This window comes from Pithys albifrons, chromosome 1 (genome assembly GCF_047495875.1).
Source record: "Pithys albifrons albifrons isolate INPA30051 chromosome 1, PitAlb_v1, whole genome shotgun sequence".
In the NCBI taxonomy this organism is placed as follows: domain Eukaryota; kingdom Metazoa; phylum Chordata; class Aves; order Passeriformes; family Thamnophilidae; genus Pithys; species Pithys albifrons.
Window position 1 is genome coordinate 18,848,935 of NC_092458.1, and position 23,153 is coordinate 18,872,087.

The 23,153-nt window shown below is 37.9% G+C and overlaps 1 protein-coding gene and 1 long non-coding RNA gene across 3 annotated transcripts in view; one reads left to right on the forward strand and one right to left on the reverse strand.

Annotated features, from left to right (window-relative positions):
- The window catches only part of CUL4A (cullin 4A), a 37,961-nt gene extending 17,542 nt beyond the window's left edge, over window positions 1-20,419 (forward strand). Inside the window, exons 9-20 of the mRNA XM_071571372.1 lie at window positions 362-429; window positions 3,718-3,836; window positions 6,358-6,550; window positions 7,936-8,040; window positions 9,741-9,851; window positions 10,246-10,331; window positions 11,715-11,822; window positions 13,030-13,143; window positions 14,284-14,389; window positions 17,391-17,563; window positions 18,410-18,562; window positions 18,842-20,419. Of these exons, the coding sequence (XP_071427473.1) occupies window positions 362-429; window positions 3,718-3,836; window positions 6,358-6,550; window positions 7,936-8,040; window positions 9,741-9,851; window positions 10,246-10,331; window positions 11,715-11,822; window positions 13,030-13,143; window positions 14,284-14,389; window positions 17,391-17,563; window positions 18,410-18,562; window positions 18,842-18,937 (1,432 nt within the window). The 3' untranslated portion in view covers window positions 18,938-20,419. The remainder of the gene's footprint in view (window positions 1-361; window positions 430-3,717; window positions 3,837-6,357; window positions 6,551-7,935; window positions 8,041-9,740; window positions 9,852-10,245; window positions 10,332-11,714; window positions 11,823-13,029; window positions 13,144-14,283; window positions 14,390-17,390; window positions 17,564-18,409; window positions 18,563-18,841) is intronic.
- On the reverse strand, window positions 7,591-19,553 carry LOC139679896 (uncharacterized). Of its 2 annotated transcripts, XR_011699269.1 has the most exons (6): window positions 18,999-19,553; window positions 18,813-18,885; window positions 16,212-16,544; window positions 13,066-13,168; window positions 11,151-11,240; window positions 7,591-9,543 (listed from the first exon to the last, which is right to left on the reverse strand). It is a non-coding gene; the product is annotated as an uncharacterized lncRNA (long non-coding RNA). The 2 variants fall into 2 exon arrangements; XR_011699281.1 differs by lacking the exon at window positions 11,151-11,240 and having other exon boundaries at window positions 18,999-19,552.
- Window positions 20,420-23,153: the final 2,734 nt, after the last annotated feature.

Here is a 23,153-nt window from a genome sequence, read left to right on the forward strand (position 1 = left end):
GGAGTTTAAACCCTTAGAGGTTTTTATTTTGTTTTGTTCTTTGGTTTGCTTGTTTGTTTCCAAAACTTACTATAACTTTGTTCCAGTAATGCTTTTGTATTGATTTTTGCTGACTGAGCTTCTCTGTTCTACTATGTGAGGACTTTCAGTATCCAAACCTGAATTTATTTTATAATTACATGACTTACTGTTATCTTTCTTGTCCTACATCACATGTGACATTTTTGTCTTAATTTGTAGCCTAAGTAGAAAATTTTGGGGAGTTTTGTATTATAATATAAATTATATAGAAATACAGGGTGACAGAAGGCAACTGCCTTATACTGTAATGGTTCTAATTTACTTTTCTTGCCTAATTTAGGAAACCTCTGATTGCGTGTGTGGAGAAGCAGCTACTAGGAGAACATTTATCAGCTATTTTGCAAAAAGGTATTGTTTGTTAAAATTCGTGTAATGTTCAATAAGGAGTGGATTCTCTTACACTCTGCAATAGCTACATATTCCACAGCTTTTACTTTAGGAGGTGTATCAGCCATAGGAAAAACTTCCACAGTCACAGAAAGCCAACCTGATGATTATCACACCCATTGTGACAAGTAAAGTGTGTAAATGTCTAGAACATAATTCCATATTTGTAAAGGTTGCTAAGCCCCCAAATCTCCTTTGACTTCCAGCAGTGGATTTAGGAATTAAAACTTTGGAACTGCTTATTTCCTAGAATTATATAAACTTGTAAATGAGAGCTGCATTTACTGTTGTAGGTTCTTTTTTATGTGATAATCACACAGTTCAAGTGCCATAGTTTCACATATTCTTGATTGTGTAGTTCAAGAATCATGAGTTACTGGAACCAACAGCATTTGAAGCAATGACCTTTCATGTGCTTTTGTCTATTCTACCTTTTGTCTGGCAATTTCAGATAAGAGCTGCAGTCTTCTTAGGAAGTCCTTATTTAGACTCTAATGTCATCAAATCACAGTTTCTTTGCGCCTCTTAACTTTTAATATCTTTTCTCACTGACTTTCTGGCTTTGATCAGTATTCCCTGATTCTTTAGTACTTTAAATGATCTTTTCTTCCTCTTGCAGTAGCCATATTTTAGGTTTCAGATCTTCTAGCAACTTGTCCTTTACATCTTTATTTCCCTTATTGCTGCAAAACAGATGTCCCCAGTAGTCTGGTGTCTTTGAGCTCCATCACCTTCATGTTTGTTAATACTCACAAGTTCTTATAAATACCCCTTCCTTGTCTTTCCTTGTCCCCTTTAAAGATGACATATGCTCACAGTTTTCTCTCGGCTGCTCTGGGAATAGGTCATTTCACTATTTTCAGCATATTTATAAAAATAAGCCTGGCCACTCCATTTAACTATTCTTAAGTTTGTCATAAAGAGAATGTAAAAATAATTATTTTTTATTGATAAATGTCAGGTTTTTTTGCTCTTCAAGTATTTTCAAGTAACTTTTATAGTGATACATTTTTTTATCAGGTGGCTTAAACAGAAAGGGGGTGTTGTGTGTGTGTCTTGTTTCAAACTGAACTTTTTCTTGGTTTACAATGTATATGAACCATCCATGTAACTATGGAGAGATTTGTATGTTTTTCTAGTTTATATGTTTTAGGACTCTCTAGTATTGTTGGATCAGCTTTTGCATTCTGTGTCCTCACTTAAAACTTGTAGCATCACTTCACTTGCATAACTTTCTGTAGTCATTTAATTCAGAGCACACTGTAATTTGCTTATAACATTCTATTATTCTGTGCAAGTACAAGAAAATAATTGCCTTTTGTATGTTTTCTTAATTCAGACAAGGCATGTGATGTCATCAGTTTGATACAGATGAAAAAAGCTTAAAAATGTGGAATATGTATAAGAAACTCCTTTTTTTTTCTTATATTACTACAGCTGCCTTTAGCTCGATATTGGTGTGAGTTTTCCATTGTGAGTACGATAGTTTTTCCAAAGTTGTGGCAGTGATTTCTGAAAGCTGTGTGTAACCTTTTACCAGAGGACTTTGCTGTATATTCTATTCACTTGTCACATTTGTGACTAAATTTTCAATCATACAGCTCGTGCTAGAGGAAGAGGGAAGGTTAAGCTTTATGACCTAGATTTTAATAAAGCAGTTGCTGTGTTTGTTCCTTTAAATGAATAGGAGGTAATGCTTGGATGTGATGGAATGGGCACTTCTTAAGAGAGCTGAGGTTGTTCAGCATGGAGAAGAGAAGGCTCCAGAGAGATCTTATTGTGACTTTCCAGTACCTAAAGAGAGAGAAGAGGGAGAGCAGCTTTTTTACACAGACAGATTGTGATAGGACAAGTGGGAATGGTTTTAAACTAAAAGATGAGAGATTTAAGAGTTGATGTTATGAAGAAATTCTTTACAGTGAGGGTGGTGAGGTACTGGAACAGGTTATCCAGAGAAGTTGTGGATGTCCCACCCCTGGAAGTGTCCAAGGGTTGGATGGGTCTTTGAGCAACGTCATGTGGTGGGTGGCATCCTTGGCCATGGCAGGGAGGGTTGGAATAGATCATCTTTAAAGTCCACCCTAATCCAAGCCTTTCTATGATTCTTTGAATTCTACGATTCTAATTCCATGCTCAACTGCCAAAAGAGCACCAACCCCACCTTGTATTTTAGACTGTGTAGTCTGTTGTCTTACATTTAAAGTATGTCCATTCTTCCAGTATCTCAAGAGTTTAGGAAAACTCAAAATATCAGACAAAAATTTACCTGACATCATTCTTGAGCACTGTTTGCTTTTCTGAACATGTAAGTAAGTTGTAATATACAGTGAAAGTATTTTTAAGCTGAAAAACATAGTTGAATATGGGATAATTCAGTAGTGAATGAAAATCCTTTGTAATCTAATACCATTTAAAAATTGGCATTAATGAAATACACTTTGTGAAGTAGGACAGTTGTACAGTCTCAGTTACACTGATGATGTGAATTGTCAGCCTGTGTAAAATCAAGCTTTCGGGCTTTAAAAAAATGTCATAAATCTTTGATGCTATGCTCCCTTATTACTAAAGCCTCTTTAACTGACACCAGACAATGTATCTCTGATTACACTGGAGCTACATTAATCATATTCTCACACTTAAAGATGTGTGCTAAGTTGATATTTGCTTGTTACATGCCTTGAGCTTCACTTCTCCATTTGCTAATCCGAAGCTTAGTCTCATGTAGAGTGAATCGATAAAGCAAAAGTTGCTTGAAAGGAATTTGTAGTCTTGTGTTATTCCACTGGTAGGAGCATAGAGAATTCCTACCACATTCTTAGTCTAAAAACATAGTTCACCACACTCTACAGATAAAAATCTCACAAAGTACTTATCTTTGCTTTAAATTTAGAGCTGTTTGTTTAGCTCACTGATTCTTTTTAGAAGTTCTTAATAAAACTGTACCCTTTAAATCAAGCTCTCTACATAACCATTCTGCAAAAGGCTTATGGTCATCACCTTGATGGGAGAGTAATTCAGTTGAAATACTTTTTAAAATACTATATCATAAGTAATTTCATCCCGTTTAAACAAGGGTATGTGTCATTTGCTTTCAGAAATTTAATCTTAAAATGTTCATGCTTTTTAAGCATACTGGAGGGAGGGTCTTGTGTTTTGCTATATTTCATATAGATTTCTCTAATGTATTTCTAACTGTATTTATACAACTGTATTTAAATTTGCTCTTTCTTCTAATTTAATTTTTTTTAGGACTTGATAACCTGCTTGATGAAAATAGAATATCAGATCTGACCCAGACGTACCAGCTGTTCAGCCGGGTTAAAGGTGGGCAGCAGATCCTTTTGCAACATTGGAGTGAATACATCAAGGTATATCAAAGATTTATTCCTAATGTCAAAATTTATGCTGTTACAAATTTCTTCTGTCACATCGAAGAATAATATGTAGGTGTATGCATCAAAGTTCTCTTTTAATCAGATATGGGAGGGATGTTAATGCTTCCCCCCCAACAGCAATCACATGATGAGAAACAGCAACACCTGTTTCAGTTTTAAATTTCTACTTGGAATTTGCTTTCCTTATAGGTTTGAACATTGTACAAGATGTTTTGATTTTGCTTTTCTTTTGAATAGAGTCACATGCACTTGTGTTTTGAGTATGCTGGACTGTACTATGTGTTGTTTTGCTGCAAATACACTCAACTGTTTATATATCTGCAAAAACACTGAAATATCAGAATGTCCCAATTCTACCCTGGGTTAGCAGTGCTACATGTAAGCAACCTACAGCAGTGCTGATGAATGTTTAAGCTATTTCAAAGGGAATGCTCCTATTGAAAATAATCCATCATCAAATTGTTATTTAGATGTTTCAGGTTTGCTTTGCTAGGCATGATATGCATACAGTGCTTCCCCAGAGAGTGCATTCTAGTGCTTTTGGCAAGAGGAAGGCAGGAAAGCTTCACAGAAGATTTTTCTCTCTGGAGTTGGTAATTCCTGGTGGGATGGTTCTCCCCTAAATTGCCCATGTATTCATCAGCCTATAGTACTGAGTGGACAGCATCAGTTCATTTCAGAGGTGCCTTTCCTGCACAGCTGTGTCTGGAGTTTGGCACCATCCACCAGTGCTGCAGCCCTTGTGAGTGGGATATAGACACCCCTCTGCCCCCAGAACTGAGGTGTTTACTCCACGGGGAGTCATCTGGTGTCCCCGTATGCAGCCCATGGGTCCACAGACAGCTGGTCCAGTTGAATGGTTTGCTGTGGCTGAGGAGGAACCACTTTCCCCTTCCTTGCTCCCAGATCAGTCTCCCAAGTTAACCCTTGTGCTGCCTGCCACTCCACAGACTCTTGCGTGATGTGTTTTAAAACACTACCTTGGGCAAGGTCACTTTTGTGCAAGGTTTAGTGAACTGAAGAGTCCAAAGAAAGAAGCAGGAGTTCAAGACAGATGGCAAAGTAAGGAAAAGAGGAGCAGAACCTTACCTTTCACAGCAGCAATTTTCTAAATTGGCTTATCATACACTAAATCTCATGGAACCAGACCTTCTGTGGCTCTAAGATGGGTTTTTACGTGCTCAGAAAGCTAGAAACCTTTTTCTGTAGTGTCAGTAAATCTCCCGTTGGACGTTTTGTATGAGAAAATGCATTAAAGAGAGGCTTCAAGAACTATTAATGTTTATCTTGAGCTGAGTTACTGGAGTGAAGGTCTGTGCTCCCTTGTCATCACCTTTGTATGATTTTTGGAGCTGACACTTGGCTTTCTGTATCTCAATTTGCCATTTACAAAATGAGGGCCATGCCCTGCAAGTCATGAACATAACTGGTAGAGACTGTGAGGTGCCCAAATACTGTGTTAACGAAGGGGAAACGGTGATAAGTGGAAGATATGATGGAATAGGTGATCATCAGAGGTCCCTTCGAGCCCAAGCATGTTCAACACATGTTGAATCTAAGGACCTTGGGCAGCCTTGTATTCAGCATCACTCTGAAATCTGACCTGAGAAGGATCTCCATGAAAGATGACAGTGGCTAATTAGATACTGAAGTGGAAATTCTGAGGTTTGAGTGTGATTTCCCCATCTTTTACTGTTGTTGTGGTTAACATACTCCAGTTGATGAACATATACCAAGTGAATATTGTTTTGCTGTTACTGTGCAGATGTTCCTCTTTCTCACCTTGGAAAACTGATCATTCTGTCCAGGGCACTGATCAGTGTTACTAAGCAATTGTAAATTGTCCAATTGATTAAAATCCTCCCTTACAGGATATTTTGGTTCATTAGACATAGAGTGTTCTATCTAAGATAATAAATGTAGAAACAAGAAGAGAAAGTCAAGTCTGTGGCTGCTTCTTGTGCATGGGAAAGTTTTGTTTCCTTGCAAGTCAGCTAGATTATTTTGCTATAGAGCCCTTTCTGAAAGAGGAGTCTTGGAGTGATGAGCAGCAGTTGAATTTTTGCCACCTGTTCCATAAATAGAGTTCTCTAGTAGATTTAAGAAAAATAGTGTGAAGTTTTCTATTACATTTAACATTTCTGAGGCAGTTTCCATATAATTTATTTTACCTGAATCATGTGGTTCTATATATAACTGCAAATTTGCACATCATAGTCATGTCTACTGTGTATTTATTTAATTTATTTATTTATTTTGCATCTGTCTTGAATGTATATAATCTTTAAGTCAAACAATAGTGTTTGAAATCCATTAATGTGTGTCTGGGTTTTTATTTTAAATTTCAATGCATCTCATTTTTTGAAAACTTAGTCACATAAGTAGCACTGTTAAAAAAATTACTCTTTCTAATGATAAATTTTATAAGGGTGTCTGTTGGGGGAGATAGGTAGCACTCTAAAGTATTTTACTATCAAAAGTGTTTGTTTTACAGAACTTTGGGACAACAATAGTGGTTAATCCTGAAAAAGACAAGGATATGGTGCAAGAGCTACTAGATTTTAAGGATAAAGTGGACCATATCATAGAAGTGTGCTTTCAGAAAAATGAAAAATTTATAAACTTGATGAAGGAGTCCTTTGAAACATTTATCAACAAGAGACCAAATAAGCCTGCAGAATTGATAGGTACACAAATATTTTTCTGTAAAATATTTCAAAACTCCGTAGAAAGCGTGGTAAGATATTGCTGCTGAGTGTGCTAGTGCAATAGTGGTGCAGTACGCATTCTGCTCTAGGAGACCTTTTCCTGGGGATACGAGGCAAACGTTACCCTGGGACCGGCACAGGTTCTGGGAGCTTGGGGTGCTGGAGGTGTGTGTGGTGTCCTGACGGAGCATGGCCCTTCTGCTGTCCCTGTGCTCTGCTGCTTGCACGGTGCCGGTGCTAACAATGCTGGGGTACCAGCAGAGTAAGTGGTTAGGGGTAAAGAGTAGCCATGGCAAAAAAAGGGGAATGGGTTCTAACTCTGGTAGTAGAGGAGTTCTTTGGATGTTCTGTATCTCTTGGAAAAGACTAAGCACAGCCCATCCATCTGCCTTGAAGGCTGAAGTTGGGGTAACAATTTTGAAACCTTCAGATACAAAGAGTTTTAATAGAGGAAAAGAAATTTATGATCTCAAAAGGGAAATTAGTGCATATTCAGGAGTCAAAAATAGTAACAAATATTTTAAAAACTATGATTTGTTTTATCCCCGATCTGCCAAAAGCTATTCTGACTATTTTGCCTGCAGCAAAACGAGCTGTGGCATTGTACACTAGGACAGGATCCTGCTCCTTAGTTGGTTGTTTTCCCTCTGTACATTCTTATGCCTTTATTGATCTTATTTTGTGACTTCCTTCTAAAATCAGGTTTATTTAGGACAGATTGCACCACAGTCCAGTGATACAGGTTAAAGCCACGTTAGGGGCTGCTGTCATTTGTTGATCATGGTGTTTCAGCTCCTGCAAAGAGCTTTTGTATAAGGATACTAATGTGTCTGAATAAATACTTAGCTAAACTCAAAGTTTAACCTTATTTCTGGCATTCTGAAGCTACTAACTTGAAGGCATTGCTTCTGTTTAAATTTTGATCTGCTCTTACCAAGGAGCATGAGGGACATGGTAAAGGGCTACAGAAATACAGTCCTCTTTATGTTGTTTGTTTCTGTTTCTCATAAATACATTCATATGCATTGTATGCTTCCAAAACATTGTCTTTCAACAAGTAATGTACTTGTTCTTAATATAACACAAAATATGGGAATTTCTAATGCATTCATTTTAATCATTATACTGTATTCATTTTTTTCTTGAACTGTTACTTTTTGCAATATTTTTCCATTATGCCAGTAGTACCATAGGGCTCTGTCATTCCACTGAACATAGGGATGGGAAAATAAAAAGTTTAACACTTATCCTGTATTTTAACATATATTCATATTTAACACATAATAATATTTCAAGGGGGAAATATTTAACTTGGTTATTTTAGATTTATTTTTAAGCTGTTAAATACTTTTATTTATTTGTAGCAAAATATGTGGATTCCAAGTTAAGAGCTGGTAATAAAGAAGCAACAGATGAAGAGCTGGAAAGAATCCTTGACAAAATCATGATCATATTTAGATTCATTCATGGTAAGAAATAGCACTTCACTGTTGATGGAATTAAAACTGTCTTCCTTGCTCCTGGCAGACCTTCTTTCCTCTTAATGTAAGAGATGTTTTTCATTATGAGTTTCTGCTTGACTTGGTCTTTAATTCAGGTTGCCTTACACCTGAAGGAGCACAATAAATACACCAAAGGGGACAAACTAGTTCTGTGGAGATTGGCAAGTTACAGACCTTTCGCAGTGTGTGGGTGGAGACCTGAGAGTCAGAGCTGTTGCTGGAAGTTTTTTCACATAGATTAACCACATCTGTAACCACAACCTGTCCTTTAATGACAGAGAATGGATGTTAGTACATATTTTCTCTTCCCTATCTGCCTCAGTATGTTGAAAGTGCAAAGCATGTGAAAACTTAGCACCTAATGACTTATTTTCTCATCATGGCTGAGGGGGAACACAGTAGAGTGCTCAGAATGGTGGGAAAAGTTGTTGTTATTGAGGTTTACTGCCCTTGAAATGCACTTCCCCCATGTATGTCCCTATCTGAGCAAAACCCTTAAATGTATTAAGAGAATTTTTTTTTCTGGATTGGATATCAGGAGAAAAAAACAAGTGGTCTAGTCCAGTAGAGAGACATGGTCACGATTTTGAGGGAAGCGGAACATGTATCCTGGGCTGGGGTGGAATTAGCAGGAACTGCAATTCTGTATTAGTTTGTTCTAAGATCTAGTTTGTTCTCTCCTCATAAAATCCAAAAACAAGTGTAATATAATGGGAAAGCAGTCAAGTAGTGTCATTTGCATCATGATTTTTGTCAGATAGAGATGGCGAATGGAAACAGTTGCACTGGCAACTTGTCAGCCTAAGAGATTAGTTTCTGTTAATCTGAAACTTTCATCAGCTCCTTTTTTTCTTCATATTTTTTGAGCTAAAAGTGCAAATTTTATTTTCAGTTAGTGTGTAAGAGTCCTTTTAAGAGCAGATGATAATTAGTAGGTAGGTTTTGGGCACTGGACTTCTTGATAATGTCTTGATGCAGCTGTTCCATGACACATCACCAGAGGGACATATAGAGAAGGAAGAAGACTGTGGAGGAATTGCTGTATTGGAAGGTGTTTACAAGGAATTATGAGGGGCTACTGTAGGTAGTGCAAGTAGTGCCTTGAGTTACAGTGAATTTATTCCTCTTAAAACTGAAACAACTTGCTGATATCTTTGCACTATCAATAGAAAAGATATGCGGAAGCTTCGGTTTGAGGTGTGAGAGTTTGTGGGTGTCTGTATGACTTCCTCATTTCAAAAGGCTACTGGCAAACCAAGTGAGAAGGCTTCTGTCAATTTTTCTTCATCTTAGGCTTTTGAAATACGTTCTTTAATACATAGAAACCCCGTCCCTTTTTTTTCCTTAATAAACGAGACCACTGGAGAATGTTCTTCTGGACATCAGAACAATTTCATCTGGCTTGCAGGTGATCCAATGGGAAATACAAGGCAGTCCATGTCATTGGGGCAGCAATAAGAAAGAAAAATTCTGTAAAATATGTTAATAAAATTACTAAAATATAAAAAGAACAAATAATCTAAATGTTTTTCTTGACTCTACATAGTAAATATTCTTCTGCAGATCAGCATGTCACGAAAAAGGCCTGAGTCATAAATCTGAACTGCAGTGATGCAAATAGTGTATTATTTCAGTTGTATTTTATTTTTTGTTTCTATTTCTTACAGGGAAAGATGTTTTTGAGGCATTTTATAAGAAAGACTTGGCCAAAAGACTGCTGGTTGGAAAAAGTGCATCAGTAGATGCTGAGAAGTCCATGTTGTCAAAGCTTAAGCATGGTAGGTGTCTTCAGAAGTGTTAAATTTGTATTACTTTTTGGCACATAAATTGGAATCCCTATTTTCTCATGCTTTGACAAGAAGTGACAAGCCAGATTTCGAGCATTAACAACAACTTTTACTTAAATACTTAGCTATATATATCTATATCTATATATCTATCATAGCTTTCGCTGTGCTCAGCAAGAGCTATTGGGCTGACTTGTTAGGTATGAGGCTGGTTCATTTTATGTACCTACAGAGGAGCAAAATCCTTAAAATTCTTGAAAATTCATCTATTTGTAGGTGCTGTATAACCTGTCAAATGTGCCTCAGCTGTTTTGGAGTAAATCTTTTATGGCTTGTTCTGTGCTTCTTTGTAATAGTGGGATCTTTGCTTTAATTTGTCTGACAGAATGTGGTGCTGCTTTTACCAGCAAACTGGAGGGCATGTTCAAGGACATGGAACTGTCAAAAGATGTCATGGTGCAGTTTAAGCAGGTATATTTAGCTTTTGTTTGCATACTAAATTTTCAAAAGTAGTGGGGAAGCATTTAATGGTGTAATACCTTGAATTAAGCTAAAATTAAACAAAACAGCTTTTTAGCAGGTCCTGGTCTATAGACTATTCTATTCTTACGGAACAGAATTTATCTATTGTATATCTATTCAGAGATAGGCTTGTGTTACAGTTTTATTTGATTCATTTTTAAGTGTATGTATGTATGGCCAGACTTCGCGAACGCAGATTTGGGCAGGGCTCTCCCCATATGGGTGTGCCCTTCCAGCCTGCACAGTGGATTTTTTAGGTGAGGCACAGCGTGCACAGAACTGGCCCCACTGTTTAAGTCCTGAGGTCCATCTGCCATGGCCGAGCGAGCTTGGACAGTGACAGTGAAGTCCTCGGGACTGTCACAGCACCCGGTATTAACCGGGGCTGACCCTGTTCAGCATCCGAGATCTGATGGGATGGGATGGCAGGGAGGCATTGAACTGCCAGGGGACGGTCCCACTGAGACTCAAACTCTGGACCTTGGGATTCAGAGTCCAGAGTGCTCTCCTTTACCCCACGGGACTGCCCTCCTTTTTAAGTAAACTTGTCTAAGTACCACACAGTAATTTAGTCAACTGATGTCCTTTAAAGTCTGTTTACCTTAATTCTGTAAACTGTTTCTGATCTGATGAATTCTCCGTGAATGGCCCACAGCACAGTAACTCCCAAAGGTTACTAAGCATGCAGAAACTGCATGTTTCAGCCCTACAGTTTCCAACCTGCTGGTAACCAAGGGAGGACTTGGAGTAAATACTGTATATGCTCACCCTGTTGCTGCATTTGTGGCTGGGTACTCGTTTTGGGGCCTCATTGAAGTTACCCTGATGGGGTAGAGATCAAACCCAGGACATCTGCTCCTGTAATAAAATACTAAAGTGACTTTTCTGTCCCAGACTTTGCAGCCTGGTTTGACCAATGCTGTGCTCAAATTATATGAAAATATTTTGTATAACAGATGTGGAAGTCAAAGGGGATCTTTTTGATCTTATGGTCCCTGCCATGGCTTCTGCCATGATCAAAAGCTTTTCTTTTGCTTTATTTGCATGTAATTAAAGGTCTTTGACCTTAATATCCTCTAGAAACAGTGGTCTAGGATATTTCATGGCATAATGTTCTTTTCTTTGTACTTCCAGCCATTTGCTGTGTTTTGAAACTGGAGAGGGGGGCATTAAATAGTTACTCAAAATCCTGGTAGAGCATGTCTAACCAAGGATGTGGCATGTAGAAATTTTTCCTTGTTATACTAATTTTAAATATCTTAAGTGTATCTATATTTTCTAATTTAGTATGCTGACAGTATACTTGAATGATTTTTGTCTCCTGTATTTTAGTATATGCAGAACCAAAGTGACCCAGGAAATATAGACCTGACAGTAAATATATTAACTATGGGATACTGGCCAACTTACACACCTATGGAAGTCCACCTAAATTCAGAGGTTAGTGTTTAAATTGTTCTTAATGCACTATACAGAGTGGAATCATAATCACTATCCCATACTGAACTAATGCACTTCATTAAATGTTTTTTCTGCTAAATATTTAAGGAGTTTGTCATTTTAAAGATTGCAGGATTGCAAAAAATAAAATGCAGTGGATAAAATGCACTTTTTTCAGATGACTGTTTCACTCAATGTGGGGTTTTTTACCTGTTTAATAACAATATAACATTAGTATTACAAAATCATTGCCTCACTTAGCATTGCAGTCAAGCACTTAAAGGTTTGCAATTGGTCAGTTCACCTTAATTTAGTCAGTCTTTAACTACATTGGTTATGCACTTTGATCTGGCCAGTAGTTATCTGACTGCATGATCCTTTCTTTTGTGAGATCCTTCCTCTGTTCCCTGCAACAAAATTAGTCCCTGCATTTAAATAGTATTTTCATGAAAAAAAGATTGCTTCCAAGCTGAGAGGTTTTGTGCAAAGCTCCTGCCAGTAGCGATGTAGGTTAAAATACGTGTTTGGTGTCCTATTTCCTGCAATACCTTGCCTGATCTGAAGTGTGGAAAGCACTTCAGAGGCCAAAGGTAGTAATGGGGTTCCCATTCAGTTCAGAAAATGTGGAAGCTTTTGTGCTCTTGCTCCTGAGGTGTCTTTTCCTCTGTGGCAGACTGCTTTGGAATGATCCAGCCTAGGCAACACACCATGAAAATGAAGGGGTAGAAACCTCTAACTTGCAAGTAAGAGAGTGTAAAGTACTGGAATCAGACTTGAATTCCAGTATAGGACAAACTACAGGAAGAGCTTGGAAGTGGATGGTAATAGCCAGTGTGAAGCTGTGAGATGTATGCTCTTTGTCTGATGACTTCTTGGTGAGATTCAAAGTCCAGGACAAAACTAGTATTTATTTTTGAGGTTTAAAACCCTTTAACAGAGGGTTTATTTTATTTTTATTTAAAACAAACAAAAAAATAAGGTAAAAAAAACCAGGGAAATTAAAAATTGTTTTTGAATTAAGACTTTCTTTTGTGCGAAATAGTATGAGTGTACATGAGAGCAGAATGTTGCTCTTTAGATTGTTTTCCACACAAAAACACGTATTTTGAAACATGATCAAAGAGAATAAAGAAATTATATGTGTGAAATCATCTGGCATCACTGCACTGGTATAATGTTTAAATATTTTTCTCTGTTTTCTTTACAGATGATAAAGCTTCAAGAGGTATTTAAAACCTTTTACCTGGGAAAACACAGCGGTCGAAAGCTTCAGTGGCAGACCACGTTGGGGCACGCTGTCCTAAAGGCAGAGTTTAGGGAAGTAAGTTTGCCTGTTTGAAGTTAGCCTGTCAAGATAAAATCTAAGTGAATTGTTTGGAACCCAGTCACATTCTGTATTTTTTCCAGAGGTAGTTTTTGTGAAGGAGCAATCACAATTCAACATTTATTTTGTATAGAAAGTGGGCTTTGTACAATCCAACTGAAATACTGCCTAGCCAATGGAAGTGTGATACATTTTGGTAATATTCATTTGATAGGAACTATTGTTCAGTTGTGATAAAGCGGGAAATTAATGAAAAAAGACAATAGCATTTTTTATTTTTAATCAGGAATTATTTTGATCATAGAAATACTGGTGATGCTTTTAGTATGCTTAACTGATACAAAAAGACTGAAAGGTGTTAGTCGTGTGATGTCTGTGGTTAATCTTTAAATGCTTGTTCAATTATTTAAGTCTTGAATAACCACATTCTTTCTTAATGTGGTTTTCTTTTGTCTCATGCAATATCTTGACTTTTAATGCAGCTTCATTGAGCCGCAGCAAAGATAAAAAACCTTCAATTCTTTTGCTAACTCATTGTGAACATGAATCGTGGAGGTTTAGTCATTACACAGGAGTCAGATGGATGGGCTTGTCGTTCAGTTGACAGAAGCATTCACAGCTGGCTGAAGAGTTTTGAGTTCTTTATTTCCTTTCCATTGCCTGTTTGTACAACCATTGTGCTACTGATAATACTGTCCCTGTGGGTCATAGTAAACCAAAGTTATCTTTTGTTTCCTTCATATTTGATTGAACACCAAGATTTCTTTTCTATTAATTATCTTCATAAAATGAAACTTAATTACAAAGAGATTCGCTATTGATGGCAACAATGCCAGAATTTCATATATTGTAATTCAAATGAAGTAAAGGATATGAACTAAATATCAGGCCATTCTAGTGAACTTCTGCTATGTACTGTATTGCTACTGTTAGAGGAGCCAAAAAAAGAGGTTTTAAAAATACTGTTTCCTTGATACTACATCCAGGCAGAGTCTTCCGTGTGGCATTCTAAAATGCATATTGCCTCTTCTAGAAATAGAAAAATAAATGTATGCCTTCTGTAACTTGTTAAATGTTTGGGGATGCAATAGAAATTCTCTGAATATTACTTCTAACTATTTGATATTTCTCTTTTAGGGGAAGAAAGAATTTCAAGTATCACTCTTTCAGACGTTAGTCTTGCTTATGTTTAATGAAGGAGATGAATTCAGTTTTGAAGAAATTAAAATGGCCACTGGTGTAGGTAGGAAAAACACTTTCTGATTCTTAAATTTATTTGAGTGATTGTCAATTATGATTTGGTATACAAATGCTTAATTTTAAAAAATGTGCCCTGATCATTAGGCAGACTTTGAGCAAATAGCATACAGACACCAGAAGAGATGAAAACACACTGCTGGTAATCCTTAGTGTATTTTCTTAGTGTGTAAGACAGATACTTCACAGAATTAATACTAAGAGCTGTGTAGCCTGTGGTACTAACAACCTATTAGATTTACAAAACATCACTGCAAATCTTAAAATTCAAGTGGTGATAGACTGTTGTGTGTACGGATTATTTTTGTTCCATTAGTTTCACATGCTAGATTTTGAGAATTATTTCCTGGAGAATGCTGTCATTCAGGGGTGATGCAGGAGAGTACTTTCAATTGAACTGTTCTGAGAGCTCTTCCACCTGTTTCCCACCACTGTTGCTGCAGTGCCCTATTTACAGTAGGTCTGATTTGTCAAGAGCAGCAGTGTTGTGCTGGGTGTATACTTTGTAGCTTTCTGCCTCTGCACTTGAGCCTGAAGGCAGAAAGGACAAAAACTCAAGACGAGTATAGTTTCATTTTTAACCATCTTGCTTTCTGTATTCTTATGTTCTTGGGTGGTTTTTTTTTTCTGAATTCTTAGCACTTTCTTGAAATAGTTATAGCCATAATTCTGCCATCTCTGTACTCTCTGGAAGTTCTGCATCAATCAGTGGGTTATACCCAGGAGCCCTTCACATGTTGAAACTTAAAATTAACCCAAAAGAGCAAAGCTGGAAAAGGGTATTTGAGCTAAAATATTGTAAGGTACTTTACTAAAATACTGTAAAATGGAGGTATCAAGAATGTTTGTGGTTCATTGCAAAAGGCAGTACAGAGCCAGGGAGCCTCAGCTATTCAGCATCAGTGATTCAAGTTACTTAGTCATACACTCCATTAATGGTAAGGGAGCTGAAGAAAATCCATGCCAGTGTAATTGATAAACATCAGGATAGTCCAGAGAGGCTCATTAGGCCAGAGTACAATGTTTACAGAACAAACATAGGTTCACACAACCCTGATCCAGGTCCTGCTCTCTCATCTTGTATTGCTGTACTTTGGAGTTTGCATTCTGGCTACCTGACAGCAACAGGTAAAATCTGCTGCAGAGAAATCCATTCCATTATAGCAAAAAATAAAAGATTTCACTGGAGTGTTTTTAGGGCAGCTGGCTGGAATTGATAATTGAGAGCTACCTGTATGTCATTGCACTGAGTGCCATGTCTGTATTTCTCTCCCCTAGGGAGAAGTTCTATAGGAATGTGGGTAATGAGGACAGTTCGTGTTCCACAGGTTTCCTTTGGGGCCAGGATCAATGCTGTAAAATCATAGGATGGTTTGGGTTGGAAGGGACCTTAAATATCATCTAGTCCCAAGCCCTGTGCCACAGGCAGGCACACCTTCCCGTAGACCACTTTGTTTAGAGCTCTATCCAGTCTGGCCTTGAACACTTCAGGGACGGGGCATCCACAGCTTCTCTGGACAACCTGTTCCAGTGCCTCATCACCCTCACAGTAAAGAATTTTTTCCCTGATATCTCATCTAAATCTACCTTCTTTCAGTTTGAAGCCATTCCCCCTTGTCCTGTCACTACATCCTCTTGTAAAAAGTCCCTCTCCATCATTTTGTAGGCATTAACTGGCCCTGGTTGGAACTTGTGTTTTCCAGTCACTGCTACAATAAATTATCATCAGTCTCTTTAATGAGATTGTCCCTGGTACATTAGAAGAGTGGTAAAATGCACAAACTGTCACTCAGAGAAATAATGCTTACCTTTTCTCTGGTAATTCTGCTGCTTCAACATGCATTGTCCAGATATCCTCCATACTTTACATGCCTTTCTCATTATCAAAGAAGCTTCTCGGAGCTGTAGTTTTTGCTTTTACTTCAGTGATTGACAGGTAATTGCAGATTCCTTTTCTTTGCATACTGTATCCTGTGACATCACACACAAGGCAGATCAAAGCTCCAAAGTGTTTTAGCAGCATCCTTGTATTTGGACAAAAATTGAGGTTGAGACATGCAAAATGTGTCAAATGTCATAAATGCCTGTTTAGTCCACGTAGATTTCAGGGTTTTTTTAGTAATCATAGGACAGTTGGAAACCTAAAAAAGGGAAAATGTCTCTGTGTGAAAGTTTAACACTGTTTTTAAAATAGTTTATCATTTACTCAGCTACCCTGCACTCCAGCAGTAAATTGCAAAACCTTTATATCAATTCTTAGACTAAAACTCTGTTCAGGAGATCCAACACAATTGGTGATAATCTTATATTGTGAGTAAAGTATTCTGGAGAATGTTTTAGTGCAAAATCTTGATACAAGACTTTGCAACATAATTACTAGAATGTTTAAGACTTCATTTTATCTACTTGTCCAAATGCTTTTAGCCTTGTATATTACTAGATAAAATTTTCCTCACCCACTTGTTTCTACTACTTTCCTGTTGTGGGGGAAGTTTGACTATAATAGCTGTCAGCTCTACCTTCTCACTAAACACCTTCCTGTCAGTTTAGACTTCTGGTTTTTTTATTCTATTTTGTATTTTCTGGAATGTGTTATAAACAGTGATGAAACCATTAAATGGGTGGCTTGAGTTTCTTGTCAGCCTCTGACCTTTTCCTCTTCTAAAGTCTTGTTACTACCAAACAAAACTAAAGCAATAAACCCAGGCTCACGTTAATGTGAAATCTTCCATCTCTTTTGGATGGAGAGCTCACTGAGGTGAGCCTGAGTCTGCCTTTCAGACATGCACAATTCTGGGCATGCTGTCAGCACTTACCTGTGAAAGATGTGAGACTGAGCTTGAAGGCTGAATTGTTTCCTAATTGGGGCTTAATTGGAAGGAAGTATTAACATAAAAACAGTGACTTTTCAAATGTATTTCTAGATTAATCACATAAAACTCCTCATGTCAATGTTTTGTTCTGCTTTCTCCCATACTTCTTCACAGAGGACAGTGAATTAAGAAGAACATTGCAGTCTTTAGCTTGTGGAAAAGCACGAGTATTGATTAAAAATCCAAAGGGGAAGGATGTAGAAGATGGAGATAAGTTCATCTTCAATGGTGATTTCAAGCACAAATTGTTTAGAATAAAGATCAACCAAATCCAAATGAAAGAAACAGTATGTATATTTTTTGCATTCATTCAGTTTATGTATTAACTTTTTATCTACATATCTCACGTGGAAAGACAGAATCTCTGTATTTCTTCTTGTAATTTTTGCATATGAAGAAAAGATGTTTAATTTTTTGGGATAGTCAGGATGATTCACAAAGATTTTAAAACTCGCCAAAATCGAAAAGACTTAGGTTTCTTCCTGTGTTTCCAAATTTTTATATATTACATTGATAGGATCTTGTAGATATTTCAGTCCATCTTAGAAGTTTCTGTAGTATTGCTGAAATGTTGGTACTATGTTGAATTGGTGAACCAAATGTCACCATGTCGCTTCTATATTTAGCAGGTAAGAGGGTTATAAAAGTCAGGGTTGTCCCTGAGTTTACAGTGGATGTCTTGATTGTACCTGCATCCCAATTCCTGACACAAGGTGACATATTTCAATTAACATTGGCTTGTTTCTTTTATGCCTTTGCACATTAAAATCCCTGAAAGTCAAATTGGGAGTTTGACACAGAAGACTACTTTATTTGGGCTGTTGAACTACTTTATTTGGGCTGCTAAGTGTTCTCTCAGAAAGCTGAAGGGAGTTTTTAAGATTTAGTTCAATTTATCAAATAGATTGAAAATAAAACATCTTATTTTTTCCTTTATTATCCTTATTTTATCTTTGACTTGCTTTAGCAGTACATGCGAGAATCACTTAGCTCATAACATGCAGTAATGTGTGCATCTGTCTCAAGGATGAGTACATGAATTTCATTTTATTGTAAACGTTAACTATAGAAATATAATTAATAAAAAGTAGTGATAAAAGCTGGTATGATTTGTGGTGTTGTATTGTCTTTAGGTCGAGGAACAGGTCAGCACAACTGAGCGAGTATTTCAAGACAGGCAGTATCAGATTGATGCTGCTATTGTGCGAATAATGAAGATGAGAAAGACTCTTGGTCATAATCTTCTTGTTTCTGAATTGTATAATCAACTGAAATTTCCTGTAAAGGTAACTTATGTTTTCGTTTGTCAAACATCCTACATTTATGTAAACATATGTAATACATTTTTCTATTCAGCATGTCCTGAATAGATGATATTGTGAAATACTGTAGAGTCAAACCTATAGATCAAGGTATTGTGTGAATAGAAATAAGCTGGAGTATCAGTAGTAAATTAACTATATACTATGGTGAATTTTCTTACGTGGCTTTTAGCAGTCTTATTGTTTAAAATGTATTTGCATTTATATTACTTACTGTTATTCTAATTTCATCTTTCCTTGTAGCCTGGAGACTTGAAAAAGAGGATTGAATCTCTCATTGACAGAGACTATATGGAGAGAGACAAAGACAACCCCAATCAGTACCACTATGTTGCATAATGGAGAAGTACTTTTATTTAAAAAAACTAAAAATAACCCAAAAAGTAAAAACCAAAATTACCCACATACATCTTCAGGACACCAAATACCTAAGCTGTTCCAGACTTTCCTTTTAGCAGATTTCAGGTTGATGTATACTCTTCAACCAGCTGCATGCACTGCTGTGGAAAAGAAGCAAACTGACATATTAATGGATCACCCTTGTCAAGACTCCTTACTAATTTTAAAATTCCTGAGGATTATTTTTATCTTTACTCTTTTGTTCTTCTGGGTTATACAAAATTTAGTTTCACTGTTTTGTTTAACAATGTCATTGAAGTTGGGTGGAAAGGTAAAATCACCTGTGTGAGAAATGCTTCTGTGATGGCTGCAAGTCTGGTTTCTTCTTTAGGTGTTTCTAACTGCATCTGTAAAGTCCCTAAATGCTGCATTCTTTAGCTACAGTGACAATTTGGGTATCTTTTTAAAAACCTTTAATGATGAATACTTATGTACAGGCAGTGTTGAAATACACTGAATTTTTGAATTTATGCACTATGAAAACCCTTAAACTTGTGTTCAGCTAATTTTCTTTCAAGTTACTACAAACTTCAGTCTGGTTTGGATAAATCAGGTTTTGAAGTGAGATCCTTGAAGTGCCAAGAGGACAACTGTATTCCTGTGTGTACTGAGCTGTTGGATTATTTAGATAAAATATGGATTATTCTGATTACTACTTCTGCTGGCTTGGGTGGCAAAGATTAAATCTGAGTTAAAGAGGCCCTACCTCACTTTAGGGCAACAGGTGTTATGTAATTGCTGTAACATTTAGTTCTGCCTTGAAAATAACCTACAGGGAATCTACTGTACAGCATACTCCACTTAGAAAAAACAAAACCTTTTTAAAAAGACTTACCATCTCCATATTGTGAAAGCAAAGCTACATGTCTTGGTAGACTAAGGATTTTGTGAGTACTTTGTTACATATTGTATATATGTGTCGATTCGAATTAAAGAGTGAAAGACACTGTAGGTCTGTTAGATAATTGTTACTATAAGGAAGACACATTTTGTGGTAATACTTAAAAGACTGTTTATTTTCCTGCTTTGCATAATGGTGTGTGTTTCATTCTGAAAAAATGCTACCAAGGGAGTTTTGATCACTACGTAAATGAGAATTTAACTAAGCAATATTTTCTAGAGACACCTTATGAAGTTTATGTAACGTGGGGTTTGTGCATCAATTAAAAGGCCACTGCCTCTTCTTAAAATAAACATTGCTATGAATTGACATCATCTGGATCTACAGATTAAAAGTTCTTATTCTGTCATCTGGTGACATTAATTTTACTGCATTCTTCTGAATTAGTTTTGTTCCCTTTGTGTTTAGAAACGAAACATGTTTATTGTATTTAAAGCATATTTAATGTTGTAATTTAATACAGACTTATTTTAATATTTGAATCTTCAGTTAATGCAAATAAAATCTTTAAAGCATATTAATTTCCTAGCCTTTGTGAGAACACGACACTGCAGTTTATTTGTGCAGTTGGTCCTTCGATGTTAATTACACTGTGCACCTTGTAGTTCACTTTCTGTGTGTATGAAAACTGAACAGATCCATCTAATCCAGCCGGGAGTGTGTCCCTCACAGAGTGCCCAAGGCTTCAGCCACACCAAAAGCTGGCAGTAGTGTGCAGTAGCAGATATGAGCTGTGTGTACTGCCTGCCCTTCTGAGCCCAAATGAGCTGGGTCAGTGGTTTTAAACAATAGGCTAAAAGCAATGGTGTTATCCTGAAGATGACTGAAATGGTTCTGCCTCAAGAAGCAGTGTTAATTCATTAAAAGTGCTGACGTGCAGTTTTGCTTAATTGCGACAGACTAAACTCTTTGGCCAAGTAATTGTGGTCTAGCAATTAAAAATTACTTGTTCCACAGCAGTGAAAATAATGAAGTCTGTCTTCCTTTGCTGTTTTCCATTGGTCCCTGGTGTATCATCCCCCACAAATAACCTTAAGCTGCAATATTCATGGGCGGTGGTTCTCCTTAGTTCTTCCTTTCTGCTTGTAGAAGAATGAGTTTTGTTCTTTTGTTCCAGCTACTGCTCTCCACCCCTCCCCTTACCCCTGAATCTGTAGAAATTCTCTGAAGACTTTTAGTCTTCCAGATTGGTCTGCAAGTGGCTTTGGAGGTTCAAAAACTATGGGCAAGGCTGATGGGCCAGGTAATCAGGACACTCTCAGGTCCTCATTTTTAATTTAATTTCCTCAAATTTTTCTTCCTGGGACTTTTTTACATGCTGAACCAAACAGGTTAGCAGTTAGTTTCTTAGCATGATAATCACTTCTCCATAGCAAAATAGCTGCATTTGATTGCTTTTTGATAGAATGTGGCTGAGCATCCAGTCTCAATCAGCTGGTTATTTGGAATGACAAAAATAACAGCAAGAATTTGGGATACAGGTGGGGACTCAGATAACTCATCCAAACATACATTTATCAGGGCCAGACTTCACGAACAAAGCTTTGGGCAGGGCTCTCCCCACGTGGGTGTGCCCTTCCAGCCTGCGCAGTGGATTTTTTAGTTGAGGCACAGCGTGCGCAGAACTGGCCCCACCATTTACCTCCTGAGGTTCATCTGCCACGGCCGAGCGAGCTTGGACAGGGACAGTGAAGTCCTCAGGACTGGAACCTCCAGCCCCCTAGTATTCTAAGTACTAACTGGGGCTGGCCCTGCTGAGCTTCCAAGATCTGACAGGATGGGGCATCAGGGTGGCATTTAACTGCCTTAAACATACATTATATGCATTTAAAAAGCAATTTTCCTGAATGTGATGCCCTGTCCTTAGGGAAAATGAGGGTGTAGGCTGGGGGCTGATTTAAAGGTGCTTCCCAAGTCTGACAATTGCAGCTCTCCTTACCAGCCAACAGCCTCCTTCCTGCCCTCTCCTTCAGTCTTCTTAGTTGTTCTATATTTTAGTTTCCCTTGGATTCCTTTCTCTAAATGTGGGTTTATCATTTAACTCCCTTGATCTACTGCAGCTATTTTCTTCCTTTCTTTGTGCTATATGTAATTAAAAAAAAATTACAGACCTTTCAGACAACTTGAGTGCATCAAATTGTTATGCAGATAGACCTATGGAACACTCCAGGCTTGGGGTAGAGTTGCTGGGAAGATGCTTGGTGGAAAATGACCTGGGAGTTCTGGTTGGTAGCGGCTGAACAAAAGCCAGTAGTGTGCCCAGGTGGCCAAGAAGGCCAATGGCATCGTGGCCTGTATCAGAAATAATGTGGCCAGCAGGACCAGGGCAGCAATTGTAGCACATACTTGGCACGGGTGAGGCTGCACCTCAGATCCTGAGTTTTGGGCACATCACTACAAGGAGTGCACTGAGGTGCTGGAGCAGGTCTAGGAAAGGTCAGCAGAGCTGGTGAAGAGTCTGGAACACAAGTCTTATGAGGAGCAGTTGAGGGAACTGGTGGTGTTTAGCCTGGAGAAAAGAAGGCTCAGGGGTGACCTTACTGCTCTCTACAGCTCCCTGAAAGGAAGTTGTAGCAAGGTGGGGGTTTGTCTCTTTTCCCAAATAACAAGTAATAGGGTGAAAGGAAAAGACCTCAAGTTCTGACAAAGAGGTTTACACTGGATATAAAGAAAAATTTCTTTACTGAAAGAGTTGTGAAGCCATTGGAACACACTGCCCAGGGAAGTGATGGAATCACCATCCCTGGAGGTATTTAAGAGACTTGTGGATATAGAATCATAGAATCGATTGGGTTGGAAAAGACCTCCAAGATCATCGAGTCCAACCCTTGGTCCAACTCTAGTTCACTTACTAGATCATGGCACCCAGCGCCACATCCAATCTGCATTTAAAGATCTCTAGGGATGGTGAATTCACCACCTCTCCGGGCAGCCCATTCCAATGCCTGATTACTCTCTCTGTAAAAAATTTTTTTCTGATATCCAACTTAAATTTCCCCTGGCAGAGCTTAAGCCCGTGCCCCCTTGTCCTATTGCTGAGTGCCTGGGAGAAGAGACCAGCCCCCACCTGGCTAAACTTCCCTTCAGGTAGTTATAGACAGTGATGAGGTCACCTCTGAGCCTCCTCTTCTCCAGGCTAAACAACCCCAGCTCCCTCAGCCTCTCCCCATAGGACTTGTGCTCCAGTCCCTTCACCAGCCTTGTTGCTCTTCTCTGGACCCGCTCCAGCATCTCAATATCCTTTCTGAACTGAGG